General features: G+C 39.8%; 1 protein-coding gene across 5 annotated transcripts in view; it reads left to right on the forward strand.

Moving 5' to 3' along the window:
• map4k5 (mitogen-activated protein kinase kinase kinase kinase 5) overlaps positions 1–14,898 on the forward strand; it is a 51,640-nt gene that overhangs the window by 29,808 nt on the left and 6,934 nt on the right. For all 5 annotated transcript variants that reach the window (XM_080413223.1, XM_080413225.1, XM_080413226.1 and 2 more), the window contains 12 exons: positions 1,667–1,711; positions 2,553–2,595; positions 2,794–3,004; positions 4,499–4,584; positions 5,010–5,051; positions 5,342–5,426; positions 5,994–6,073; positions 9,452–9,512; positions 12,049–12,163; positions 12,566–12,624; positions 13,384–13,487; positions 14,364–14,541. In XM_080413223.1, the coding sequence (XP_080269349.1) occupies positions 1,667–1,711; positions 2,553–2,595; positions 2,794–3,004; positions 4,499–4,584; positions 5,010–5,051; positions 5,342–5,426; positions 5,994–6,073; positions 9,452–9,512; positions 12,049–12,163; positions 12,566–12,624; positions 13,384–13,487; positions 14,364–14,541 (1,109 nt within the window). The remainder of the gene's footprint in view (positions 1–1,666; positions 1,712–2,552; positions 2,596–2,793; positions 3,005–4,498; positions 4,585–5,009; positions 5,052–5,341; positions 5,427–5,993; positions 6,074–9,451; positions 9,513–12,048; positions 12,164–12,565; positions 12,625–13,383; positions 13,488–14,363; positions 14,542–14,898) is intronic.

A 14,898-nucleotide genomic window follows, 5' to 3' on the forward strand; every position in this document is an offset into this window, starting at 1 on the left:
GGCACCCTCCCATTCGACATTTGTGGTGTGACATAGACCCGGCCTGTGCACGAGGCTGGGTTTTTTACCCTGAATAATGTGATTTGTTTTGTAATATTGTGTATTACTATGGCACCTCAAAACGGCGTCTAGCAATAACACAATAAGCTTAAGTCAATGAATCAATAAAATGTCAGACATTGAAGTGATACTCTGTTGATACCACCATAAAACAACGTCCTCCTGTGGTCATAAACAGGCCCGGACATGGCTGCCATTATGTCGACCTCAGTGAAATAGGGTTTCATGGTTCTGTGGACTCCATCCTATGAACTGGGCATTCAAGTGAGGCCTGCTATGCTTAAAGCCTGGTTTTATGTATTGCTTAATAGTTTGTGCTTCAATTGGTACCAGCTCAGTGGCCTTGTGCTTAGTGTCCGCCCTGAGATTGGGAGGTCAGGGTTCAATCCCCGGCCGAGCCATACCAAAGACGATAAAAATGGTACCCAATGCCCCCTGCTTGGCATTCTGCATCAAAGATTGGACGGGGGATAAGTCACTGCGACATATAAGTGTCATGTCCAGGGGGTGTACTTGTACATTGTGGCCGTGTGATGTACTTGTACATCAAGCTGCCTCACGAAGATAGGCTCCTGACCTATGAGCGACATGGCTCGGGAACCGCTGGTTCCCAAGGCTACTTACTTCAATTAGTGTAATAAATAGACTACTTCTACAGCTCATAAAGAAGTTGACTGACCCCTTCAGCTCCACTGCTGCTTTGAACCTCTACATCATTGTCTCCGCCAGGCCGAAAGGCATGGCGAGAGAGTATGTTTTACCCCCTGTCCGTCCGTCCGTGTGTCCTGTCCGTGTGCGAGCAGCTAATCTCCGGCACCGTTGGCCCGGTCGCTGCGAAACTGTGCACACACACTCCCTGGATGCCAATTCAGAACCTCTGCCCCAGATTTTTCACATGGGCCTGTTATAGCGCCACCAGGAGGCCGATTTGTGCAAAACCCATTTTTTTATATTACTCCTACAGATTTTATCCAAACGTCATGCAAATCGGTACACAGTATCTCTATAGTCATTTGATCAACACAGATCTGTCCGATTTCCCATATTCTATCCTCATTGGCTAAGGTTGGCTTCCAAAGTTTGCATGATTGGTCCGTTTTGAACAAAATGCCTAAACTATGCACCCTTTTCACATTGGCCTGTTATAGCGCCACCAGCAGGTCTAATTTAGCAAAACACATTATTGGAACAAAATGCCTCAAATCATGAATGCAGTGTCCGATTGCCGTGAAAGGCCTAAGAATAAATGGCACCCTTTTCACATTGGCCTATTATAGCGATATTATAGCCACAATAACGTACCTGACCTGGGGGAGACCTGTGCTCCGAGGAGCACTTTTTCTAGTTGACCCTGTACCTTTCATACTCCTTTTCTCTCTGAGGAAAGGGGTGCTTCACACCTACCCACCCTCCCTCTCTTGGTACCCTTTACAGTAAAATCATGGGTGTTAATGTAACTCTGAGAATGTACAAATGTTTCCAAATGGATCGTAATTATTCGGTTACATGTGTATACTCTCAGACTTAAATTAACCCTCAGGATTCTACTCTGTTCTTTGTTTCCACTTCATTCTCCTCCTTCTCAAATGTATATTCTTCTCTCCAGGGGACACATCACACATCTGGAAAATGCCTTTGAGGATGTTGAGCTGTAAGTGCTGTTTTTCCTATAGCCCGGCCCTGATATTGGCCTATTACCGAATTCGACCGATACCGGCTGATTTAAAAGAAAAATATGTACTTATATTTGTTTTTGCTATTTGGCCTATCAATAGTTTAGAACACCACTCACAGCTCTCTATGTCCATGAGCACGTGCACTGGTATGTAAACACGGGTTCAAAACTACCAGCCAGGGATGTTCTTGCTTGTTGTTTTCAGTTGTTGTTGTACATTTACAGCATTCATTTCTTCAGCTACTTTCAAAAGAAAGATAAATGCTAAAAGTAGATTGGAATGTAACAGGGTGTCTATTGTCATAACTGGCTCTTGCTATGACAAATAAAGGGGAAGGGAGACAAAAAAAAAAAGCAACTAAAGCATAACTGAATGTGAAAACAAAGCATGATAATTTTAAGGATCCAATGTGTAATGGATCTCTATATTTTTGTTTTATTTTGTTTAATCCTGTTTGAGGTACAGTTTTAATGCTTAAACAATTGGATGTTTTAGTGAACCTATAAGCATAAAAGTGTACACTACATTGTGACTGTATAAATAAAAAATTTTTTTTTTACATAATATATGCATATTATGCTTATAGTCTGTAAAAAAAAAAGCTTAAAAATACATATACATTTCAGTGATGTATTGGATATCGGAATTTGATTGATAAATACAGTATATCGGATAACGGTAGCAAAAATTTCAATCTTATATCAGACTGGCCCTAGTTTTTGCATTCAAATGTATTGTTTGGCCGTTTGGTGGAATGCTAAAAATGACTCCTATCGTAATATGTATCTTTAAACAAAATACTGATTTTAATTTCAGTTCAACTCTTAAGCCAGGAGTTCCCCCTCCTCTGCCACCTAAGGTGAGACCTGAAGTACTAGTGTGTTTTTTTACTTTTTAAATACAGTATGTCTTCCTCCATTGCATGTCTTTTACTGCTCATACTGCAAAATCCCAAGTGTTAATTTAACTAAGTGTTGATGCGTACATGCGATGCACTTCTAATTTATGAGTATAAATTAGGCCTAACCCATTCTCCCTTCCTTTTTTCCTCCTTCAGCCGAGGGTGAACAGCTCATCGGATGAGCTCGGCCTGAACGACGAGAGGAATCTGACGGTGCGGAGGTTCCCCAACTCGGAGAACGGACCCAGTCAGGTGGTCCGCAGACAGAGCACCCCGGAAAGAGGCAACAAGGAGGAGCACTCAACCCCAGACTTCCTGTCTGTCAGCGTCAGCAGTCCTGGCCTGCTGTCTCATGCGTCTGACCCTGGTGAGTCCCGTTGGCTCAGTGCCTCTGTACCTATGCAGGGTTACACATACATACAGTGGCCCAGGCAATACAGGAAACCATACAATACAGGAAACCAAAGTTAGTAAACTACTAAAGTTAATATATTCCGTTTGGGATTTTTTATATAGGGTAATGGTACCCGTCCAGTCTTTTTGCATTTGACAAAGACTGTACCCCTATTCAAATTAGGCCTTTAAAAAAAAATCGATTTGTGAATAAATCGTGATTCTTAACACATTGACCGCCAGAGGTTAATCTCATAATGTACTCACCAGTGCCAACGTTTTATTGTTGTTTTTAGTTTTTTTCACGTTGCCATAGACCTCGTTAAAATCCTTAAGATTGAGCTCTGCACTGTTTGTAAACATCGCGGAGATCTCCCTGCGTGTACCAGTCCAAACCACGTGTCAAACGGGGCATCCATGTTGTAGTTAGAACGGTTTAGGTTAAACAGTGATCAGCGAGGAGAAAAACTACAATCGAAGAAAATGGCGTTGCAGTGTGCGCTTTAGAATGGAGTCCTATGGGATCGGCAAAACGTGATCCCGAATAATTCCATTTCCGGTGGTGTTACAATGAAATGTGCCGTACTAGAAAATTGAAAAAAGTTTTTTTTTTCGAAAAAAAGGAAAAGGCACCACAGCCCGTAGGCTACGGGATCGGCGCTTTACAGTTGGATTTATCGGCCCGTAGGCTACGGGCCTGGCGGTGAGAGTGTTAACGCCGCGATTTTAAAATTGCTTCAAAATGTTCAGAATCTGTTTTTTTTTGGTTTTTTTTAATATGTTTTTATAAGGTTGTACCTTTTTCACTGGCACTTTGTCTGAAATCAATGTCAGAAAGACTGACATGATCTGTGTAGTGTATGTGTATGATTCAACTTTTCATGGTTTATATTGTTCAGAATTGTTTTAAAATGTTCTAGTATAATTAAAGCAAAGTGATTTGGGGAAGAAAATCGCAATAAATCGCAGAATCGAATCGCAATTAATCGTAGAATCGCAATTTAAATCGAATCGGCACCCTAGGAATCGATTTTGAATCGAATCGTGAGGCAAGTGAATCGTGACACCCCTAATTCAAATATATTAAAATCTTTCAAATACTGTACTGTTCATTTATACATTTACGCTTAGGCCTGCATAGGATTATTATATTGATATACTACATATCCATGTGAAGTTTTTCTACACACTCATTCACATTTTATTACACTTGTACGGTAAGTACATATTCACATGTTAGTACATATTCCCCTCTCTATGCAAGAACGCCCCTACATGTCTCTGAATAGTCTCTTTCATGAATTACATTCCTCTAAATAAGCATTTTCGCTATCTTTCCAAGCTCTCAATACATCGAAAAGTGAAGGTAAGGCCCAAACATGTCTCTTAGTTTGATTTAGATTAGTTGTCCGACGTGACTCATATGCACACCCTGTGCTTTGCTCACCCACCTGCCATCTCCTGACAGATAACGACTCAGACAGCAGTGTGAACGGAGGCAGTCCCAAGGAGCCACCCAACCGAGCGACCCGCAAGGAGAAGAAGGAGTTCCCTGTGAGTTAGAAGCTGTTGCATGACATATTGAACTAGAAATGTAGGTCCCCAGACAGAATGGACAGGTTTCTCCCTCTTCAGTTTCAACAGGTTGTGGGAGAGGTCTGGTAGCCTGTTATTCTATATCTGGACTGTGTCTAAGTCATTGGCTGACCCAGCAGCAAACCACAAATATGATCTTTGTCCTTTAGTGGATCCACTGGCAGTCAAACAGGATCTTTAAACATATAATTGCATTTTGTAGACAAAAAATCAAAACAAATGACAGCATAGTATGGATTGTTTGTTTTTCTTTGCCACATTGTTGAGGTCAGAGCCATTTTTAGCTTCAACAAACCCCAGCTCAATTCAACATAATTGTTGTCTGGTTATGTGTTTATGTACTCTGCATCCATCTTAATGGGGTGGTTTTTGTCTCTCCACAGAAATCAGCCATCAACGGCCTGCCACCCACTCCTAAAGTCTTGGTAAGTGAATCTGCTGAATTGTCCCCTCACAGTCCTCACCCATTCCTGGTGGACTGGTTTTGGTGGACACTATCATTAGACTCTGTCTGAACTGCTGCTGAATGCCGAAATTTGGGATCCAAATCGGACATTCCAGTCCCTCTCTGTGGTTATGGTGGTCTGACATGCAATGCAGTCATCATCTCTGGGCTCACTTCCAGTTTCATGAACTTTGGCTGACATTTCTGCTGCTCACACAGTTTAAAGCAGTTGATTTGCCATGCTGAGTTGAGTTTGTCTGTTGGTTGTAGATGGGAGCTTGTTTCTCCAAGGTGTTTGATGGCTGCCCCCTGAAAATTACCTGTGCTACATCGTGGATTCACCCAGACACCAAAGGTATAGATGTACTTTAACTTTGTTTAGAAAGAAAAGAGATACATGCTGTTGTTGATGCGGAGAGGGAACACGCACATCCAAACCCAATTTATGATGGCCAATAAAATGGCTTTCAAATGGAAGAAATCAGCTTGCAAACAATGAGCTCTAGTTGAAACGTAATCTTTTATTGCACCCACAAGTGCGTGTGTGACGTTTCGGTCATCAGACCTTCATTTAGGTCTGATGAAGAGCATGTAGCTTGAAATGTCACGCTGGCACTTGTGGATGTATCAACTGGAGCCCATTATGTGCGAGCTGATTTCTACCTTTTGTAAGACATGCTGTTGTTGCGACATTGTAATACAATAATTTACTTTATGCAGAAATGGCACACTTTGAGCTTAAAAACGGGTCACTTTATTTGGTTACATAATGCTTTTGACAAGAATCTCAACAAAAATTGTGAAATGAAGCATAAATATGCCTTTACAAATGCAGATAGTAGTTGCATACACGCAAATACTATATAGTGCTATACTGTCAAATGAAGATGCATACATACTAATACATAATTGTTTCATCTAGATCAATATCTCATCTTTGGAACAGAGGATGGCATCTATACCCTGAACTTAAATGAGCTGCATGAAGCCACAATGGAGCAGGTATGAATTAATTGTGTGGCTACTTAACACCCTAAACATGTTTTTACCAGCTTGCTGAAAGCATTCTGGTCTAAGAAGAGGCAGACCTACTAGTCATCGTTCGACAGATTTGCATTCGACATGTATTCGACAGATTTGCGTGATTGGCTGTCGTTTAAGCCAATGGGGATACTTTCCCATACTCTGAACGGGCAGCCTCGTCCTCCCAAGCTATGGGACTAGACACGCCTCTGACTGCCCATGACCCGAAGACAGTCTTCTCTGGCTTTCTTCTTCATTGTAAAAATTCATTGGTCTAAACAATGACACGGTTGCCCGATTTTTGAGAGAAAAATAAGCAACCAGGTCAATGAAAACAAGCCCAAAGATTTAAAGGGATACTTCACTTTCACATAAAATAAACATTAAAAAAATATATTTAAAAAAAATGAAAGAAGTTATGGCAAAATAAAGGCCCCCTCACACATTAGTAGGACACTCTAATGCGTGAGGGGGCCATGAATTTTCCATTACTTTTTTCATTTATTTTTAATATATTTTTTAAATGTTTCCCCGACCCGAAAGTGAAGTATCCCTTTAAGTGACTATTAGGCTACATGAGCACTTTAAACCTATATGCATCGGCTATTTGAAAATAGACGATTTGGAAATAGGCGATCTACAAGCTCACAACAAAATAATAACAAATAAAAAGCAACTACCAATATTTACAAGCAACTTTACAGAAAACGAGGTAGCTTATAATTAGTATACATGGCAACAATAGTGTGTGTGTGTGTGTGTGTGTGTGTGTGTTGAGGAATGCAAAACAAGCGGCAAAACAAGCGTTTTTTTTAGGGCTGGGACTCGATTAAAAAAAATAATCTAATTAATTAGAGGCTTTGTAATTAATTAATCGCAATTAATCGCATTTTAATCGCATATCAATATTTGACCTGAGAACAGTGAAAAGCATTTTTTTCAAATGGATTTTGGCATACGTCTTTAAGTACATGTACTCAAGAAGGTATTTGGTATGAGGTATTGCACTTGACTCTCGAGTATTTCCAATTTCTAATACTTTTACTTCTACTCCAGTAACTCCACTATATCTCAGAGGCAAATATTGTACTTTTTACTCCACTACAATTATTTGAAAACTTTAGTTACTAGTTACTTTGTATATTTCGATTATTATTATAAAACATTACAGTAATCATGTGAAAATAGCAGATCTACAAGCGCAAGGCATTGTGAGCTTGTAGATCTGCTATTTTCCACCACTGGAGGCTGGTAGAGTGTGTTGTTGTTACTGTTGTTTTATAGTAGTTTAATTAATTATTAATAAAAATCGCGCGCATGTGATCCGCACCGCATCGTGGAATCCCCCCCAGCGTGCACCGCCGCCCCCCCTAAACTGGACAAACGCGCGCGTAGGGGGGGCATCATTACAGATTCTGATTTGCCCAGCCAACATTATCAAGCAGGCATCATGTTTTCATGCACTGAGCTGGCTGCAGCTAACTTTGTTGTTGTCTGTCATGTCTGAGAAGTGAGCACCACCGTCTGTTGGTGCGCTTTAATATCGGTCCGTCTGAAACTCGTCCAGTGAGAAACGTTCCGCGGTGCAAAAATAGGTGTGATTAAAATGCGTTAATTTTTTTAACGCGATAATCTTTCTGTAATTAATTGATCGAAATTAACGCGATAAAGTCCCGGCCCTAGTTTTTTTGCAAACAAACACATTTACACTAGCGTGTGTGTCACTCACCTACATAGTTGCCTTGTGAGCTTGTAGATCTGCTATTTTTGATTATGACGTTTTATTGAATACTTTAATTAGAAAAGACATTAATGAAACCAAATGGACCTATTTGGGTATTTTGTTCATGTAAGCCAGTAGTGAAAAGGGCAAACTTGCATGAAATTAAAAGACAAGTTGTGAGCTTCACTTTTATAAAGGCTAAATAATAATAATAACTTTAGTGTCAACTGTATTCTTGACTGGTTATGCAGGAATGCACTAGTACTTAGTGACCAAGTACTCCAGTTAATTGTGATGGAGATACAAATAGATCTTTCAAATAGGCCAATTTGCAGATGATCAGGTGCAGATTAATGTAACATTGTACCTCTGTTACTTACTGTATGTTTGCAAATAGATTTTTGGCACAAAGTTTTTTTATGTATTTGCACAGTCAAGATTTTAGTCTGGTGGATCATGTTCAGTGGTCGTGGTGTAAATATTTTCAAACATTTTAGTACTTTTACTTTTGGTACTTTAATTACATTTTGATACCAATACTTTTGTACTTACTCAAGTCCATTTTGAATTCAGGACTTTTACTTGTAACAGAGTACTTTTACATTGCAGTATTGATACTTTTACTTTAGAGTACATTAGAGTACTTTTTCCACCACTGTTGATGTTTTTAACATGACTGCCCTGTTTAAAAATGAATGAATAAACACTATAACCAAGGTTACTGTAGCAACATTTTTCATGTAAGGTATGACATTAAAATCAGCTGAATTTTATCAGAAAATAGCAGATCTACAAGCTCACAACGCATCGCTGCCTTGTGAGCTTGTAGATCTGCTATTTTTGATTATGACGTTTTGAAAACTTTATTTAGAAAAGACATTAATGAAACCAAATGGACCCATTTGGGTATTTTTTTCATGTAAGCCAGTAGTGAAAAGGGCAAACTTGCAGTTATGCATTAAAACTCAAGCCCTGTTTCAAACAGTGAAATTAAAAGACAAGTTTTGAGCTTCACTTTTATAAAGGGTTAGGGTTACATTGCAGTATTGATACTTTTACTTAAGTAAAACATTAGAGTACTTTTTCCACCACTGTTGATGTTTTTAACATGACTGCCCTTAGGCTACCTGTATTCAATGGACTCACTTAGTTTATTGTGATAATACATAAATGAGTACTAACTGGTCACCACCGGTCTTTTGTCATTGTTGTTCATACATTTCTAAGTGAAACACTGTAGTTTTGACTTGGGTAAGGGTAGGCTACATTATGAAGTAACTATATCAGCTGGTGAAAATAGCAGATCTGTGAGATTGTAGATCAATTATTTTCACTATTATTGATATTGTACACACTACACACACCACACACACACACACACACACACACACAGACTTTGGTATTGGTAGCCAACCAATGAACCTCTGTGGAGTTATTTTTGTTGCATTGGAATGGCTGAGATTTTATTTTAATGACAACTTTTACATTTTGTGCTGCAGATTGGGGCAAAAAAAGCCTGCCGCAAGCTGGTATATTATGACTTTGTCATTTCTTGTTTGGTTTACTTTCTAACTCGCTAAAACACAGACTTTAACAGGCTTGACCATAATTCTTACCTGGTTTCCCCATTTCAGCTGTTTCCAAGGAAGTGCACGTGGCTTTATATTATCAACAACAACCTGATGTCTTTATCAGGTAAGTGTCAGACTTATCACAGCTATCTGCTTCACTGCCATAACCTGCTGCTGCTTTGTCCCTGCATTATCTCACCACCCCCCTGCGGGCAAGACAATCACACCTCTATCTGCAGCCTTAAAATAGCATTCTGTTAGTTGTTGTTTCCTAGATCATCAGTTAAACCTGATCTATTTTTTAAAAAGCCTGTTTTTCAAATGAAGAACCACTGCAATATATTGATCTTTTTGAAGTTGTGGAAGCTCCCGGCTGCAGAAGCGACTGTGGGGAAAGAGTCATTGTTTGTTTTAGAAGAACTCAAATAATTTGAAATAGGCCAAGGCCACAAATTATTTCCAATTAGCTGCACCACATAGGCCAGTTTCTTTTCTCATTCTATCTGAATATGGGAATTAAGCTGACTACATGGTCACCTATCGACATGTTGTGCCAATTCCTTTAGTCTTGCTTTTACCATTAACTGTCATAAAGAGCCACAGCCTTTTCGTTTAACAGTTTAAGCATGGGATTAAGGCCCAAGGTCTACTGACGGGTTTACCCTTTAGCAGTTTGCCCCTCGGTATACTTAACCTCTGTTCTCTTCTCCTTTTCCCCTTTGGACACTGTCCTCTCGTCTGACTTGACTTGATATTCTACTAACTGGCTTCATCAGAAGGTAATCATGCTTCACATCATCTTCACTCCTCTGTTCATTTTATCCCCCTGGTCACGTCTAACCTCTCTAAACGTCAAAGCTGCATGCAGGGAGTCGAGGTTTAGTTATCAAATTCAACATGTATTTAAATCATGGAAATGGAAAAAAATATATATACGGTGGGTGTGTATGTATATGTGTGTGTATGTATATATATATATATATATATATATATATATATATATATATATATATATATATATGTATATATATGTATATGTATGTGTATATATATATATATGTATATGTATGTGTATATATATATATATATATATGTATATGTATGTGTGTGTATATATATATATATATATATGTATATGTATGTGTGTATATATATATATATATATATATGTGTGTGTGTGTATATATATATATATACACACACACAATAGCACAATACAAAGTGCGTCACAAGAATAGGTTTACTACAGATAATGTACTTTATTTTGTGTGTTAGGAATGGGGTGGGTACACAGTCAACTGTATACATGAAAGTATGACTAGTAATCGGCGTGCGGCACTTGCGACAGACCTGCAAGTGCAGTAGAAGTGCTCTGATGGCGTATGAACCACTCTACAGAGCCATAATTAAGCTAGATACAGCCTATATTAACCACTTAAACCCTCATGTTACACATAGACTGTGGTAACACCAGGGGTGCAATGCTCACTGGACGGCCTTGCATGCCGTGCCGGAACCTATTTGACCAGGAGCACACGCATAGATTTAAAACTACTTTAAATTCGCACCTCAACAAAGTTTTCAAAGGCTCCCAACTCACACCTAGCGAATTAACATAGGAATAAGCCTAGATGCATATCAATTGTCCATTGTGTGACTTGCAGTGTAGGTGTTAAGCGACGTGCGCGTCACGTCATTGAAATAGAGTGCAACTTTTCGCTTCGCAATGCGTTTGTAGATGAGGAAACGTGAATTTGTTTCAGAATGTTCACCTATGACATGCCCAGAATAGGGACGGTTGGGTTCATGTGGTTAACTTCAAAGGCAGGGGATAAGTGACTTTGTATTCTATTTAAACCCCAATTAAGTTTCACTTTAATTTTGAAGGGCTTGGCTTTGAAAATAAACTAAAAGCGTAGGTTTGAAACCTTAAAGAGACAACTAGGAAACCACAAGGCAGTGAACATTTCCACAAGTTAGGTGACATATGACTAACTTTATTTGAACGCTGCTCAACTTGTAGTCTCTGTCTGCTTGCTGCATTCAAGTACGTCAGTTGCGCAACATTCAACTCACTGATGCTTTTGGTATGTCCATGGTTTGTGATGTGTAAGTAAGCCTTGCCGAGCCCTGAGGCCCATAGGCTCCCCATCTCCTGTTTCCTTAGCGTGAGGCAGCTTGATGTACACCATGGACATGACTCTAGTATGTCGCAGGAACTTACCCCAATCCAACCATTGATGCTGAGTGCCAAGCAGGATCGAACCCTGACCTCCCAGTCTCAGGGGCGGACACTCTAACCACAAGGCCACTGAGCTGATTGTGATATGTACTGCACGACGTTATATCGATATATGACATCATGCTATGGTTGACCACAGATAAAAACCAACATTCAAGTGTCCACGTTTACAAAAAATGCCAAAATGCCCATAGCTAGCGTGTGTATGTGTTGGGTGAATACATACACATCACCTCGAGTATTTCTTGCACATCGCTTAACAAAGTTTCTCTTTGTATCATCTGTCATCTATTTTTCTGTACGTCTGCACATGTTTGTACAGATTGAACTGCTCATTATCCAATGCAACGATATGAAATAATGTATCACATAAACATGTTTAGCTATCAACCTAATAATGTGTTATATGTTGCCCCAGGTAAAACTTTCCAGCTGTACTCCCACAACCTAATTGGACTGTTTGAGCAGCTGAAGAAGCCGGGCCTGGCTGCTCAGTTCCAGACTCACCGCTTCCCAGACAAGATGCTGCCCAGGTTAGAATAGCCAGCCCTGTTTTTATGTCTTTATCTTTTCTAGGGAAGGCGTGTAAGGTATTTTTTCACAAATTCATAAAGCTGCACAAATTCCTATCTGGCAACTGCTCAGTTTAAGTCTGCCATTGTCATTGGTTTACTGAGCTAATATCTAGTCCCAGGATCCAAACCGACAAAAAAACGTGTCCTAATAATGCTCCTACCTTCCAGCCTAGTGCTACACTGTCACCTGTTTATGTCACCAAGTGTCCTGTCATTCTCCTCAATAAATTGAAAACATAGTTGATTGTTTACTTTAGTTGTAAAAAAAGAAAAGAGAACTCCTGGCTTACATCCTTGAGCTCAGATGTCATCAGCTCCTTTATGACCATAGTCACAAGCTGACTGTTTTCTCTCCTGCAGGAGATTTGCCTTGACAACTAAGATCCCGGACACAAAGGGTTGTCACAAGTGCTGCATTGGTGAGTAGCCCTCCATCCTTACAACTCCCCACCTCTGTTTGTTTGCATTGATTTGTCTCTATCAATGGTCGGTCCACTCTTATTAGTCTTTGTCAACACACTGTTGTCATCTTATTGACAAACTCATCTCCTCACCAGTCAAACCAACTCTTGACCATGGTTACAGTTGCTGATGAAGACAAAATGACCTAAATATCTTCCCTGACTTTAGTGCAAGTCTCGAGTGCACCAACCCCCCCCCCCCTTTTTTAAGTCACTTGTTGCAAGTTAATTAAATGTAATTAACATTACTTAACATGCAACCTGTAGTGTGCAATATTAGTCTTTTCAGGGCATGACTGCTCAGAGGCAAGCCGTTTATAAGAGGGGTCTCTCTCTCTGTCTGTCTGTCTTGTCTGTGTGTCCGGAGATAATCTCGCAAACTGCTGGTCCAACCAGTGGCACATTTCTTGTGCACATTGCCAGTAGGTCACAGAAGTACCTCCGCTATTTTTATTTTTTATTTTCACATATTATACCTTATTATACCTTACCTTAACTTTAATCTTATAATGGCAGTCAATTCGGCTCTGATCTGGTTGAAACCTTGCCCAAATTCGGAGTCATACATCATAGATATGTAATAGAAGATGGTCCAAGATCCACATTGGAACATTCACCTTGTCCTGGCTTCTCATCCAATGTGTGTTTCTGTGTGTCTTTGTTTATTGTGAGCATTTCCCACTACTGAACTACTGAAACTCTCGTCTTGTTTCACAGTGAGAAACCCATATACAGGTCACAAGTATCTGTGTGGAGCACTGCAGTCTGGGATTGTCCTGTTGCAGTGGTACGAGCCCATGCAGAGGTTCATGCTCATCAAGGTCAGTTGATGATTTCCCTCCAGACCACCATTGACCACAAATCAATGACACTATTTCAACATTAAACCTCCACTTTGACATAAGTATAATGCATGATTTCCTTGTGCATGGTTTTTAGATTAGGGCTGATTAGGGTTGTTTAAATTTCCCATGTGACATGAATTCATTTCAGGAGAATATGCTATTATAATCATAGCACTGTAGAGCAGGGTTCCTCCAGTAGGTGGCCCGCGGGCCATTTGCAGCCCGCGAGAGGCAACTGTCCGGCCCGCGACCACTCATTTCTAAAAAAAAATTTGATTTTTTTTTATTTATTATTATTTATTATTTATTTATTTTTGAAAAAAAATCTGTATTACTGTTCAAGCAGACTAACAAACACATCTGTAAGTAAGTTGATTCTGGACTTATTTTGATTTTCAGTATGTACAACTAGCTGCTGTTAATCTGTATTACTTTTCAAGCAGACTGTAACAACCAAATATTTTAAGTAAATGGTTGATTCTCAACTTATTTTGTTTCCAGAGTGCATTTTTTCCTTGTGTGACCCTCAACACAGGATTTAAGAATACCAGGCCTAAAATAACACGGTGTCAAATTAGCTCGATTAGAGCACAATGCCCCTGGCCCTCAGCTTGGTACCCGAGACATAATTTGGCCCTTGGGGAAAGTAATTGGGGAACCCTGCAGAGCCTTAGATTTGTTTATGCACTTTTATCTGGCATGTGTGCCCTCTCTTTATTCAAGTGTGTGTGACTGCATGTGCGTGTAGGAGACTGTATGAGTTTATTCTATGAATCTATCTGCAGCAGGTGTGTGTTTGTGCATTGTGTATGTGTCTATATATTTTATGTCTGGTGCCTGTTCTCCCTCCAGCACTTTGACTTCCCTCTGCCCAGCCCACTGAAAGTGTTTGAAATGCTGGTGGTTCCAGAGCAGGAGTACCCCATGGTGTGTGTGGCCATTAGCAAGGGCACAGAGCCTGGCCAGGTGGTCCGCTTTGAGACCATCAACCTCAACTCCTGCTCCTCCTGGTTTACAGAGATGGGAACAAGTAAGTCTCTCTCTCTCTCATTACATTACATTACATTACAGTCATTTAGCAGACGCTTTTATCCAAAGCGACTTACAATAAGTGTATTCAACATAGGTAGGGAACGAAAACTACTAATCACCAGAAGTCTTCAGTGCATTTTCTGCAAAAACAAGCAACCAAGAGTATACCTAGCGCTAAGGTAAAAGTGCAATATATCAGCTACCTATTTCCTTAAACAGATGAGACAAAATAGCTAAATCAAATGAGCATGAGCTAAAACAAATAAGTGTATCGACTAAACAAGATCCAATAGACAATCCAATAATCCAATAAACAATACAGCAATAGAAAACAAGCGTTCGTACAACTAGTTAA

This window comes from Gymnoscopelus braueri, assembly GCF_963280865.1.
Source record: "Gymnoscopelus braueri genome assembly, chromosome: 19".
NCBI lineage: Eukaryota > Metazoa > Chordata > Actinopteri > Myctophiformes > Myctophidae > Gymnoscopelus > Gymnoscopelus braueri.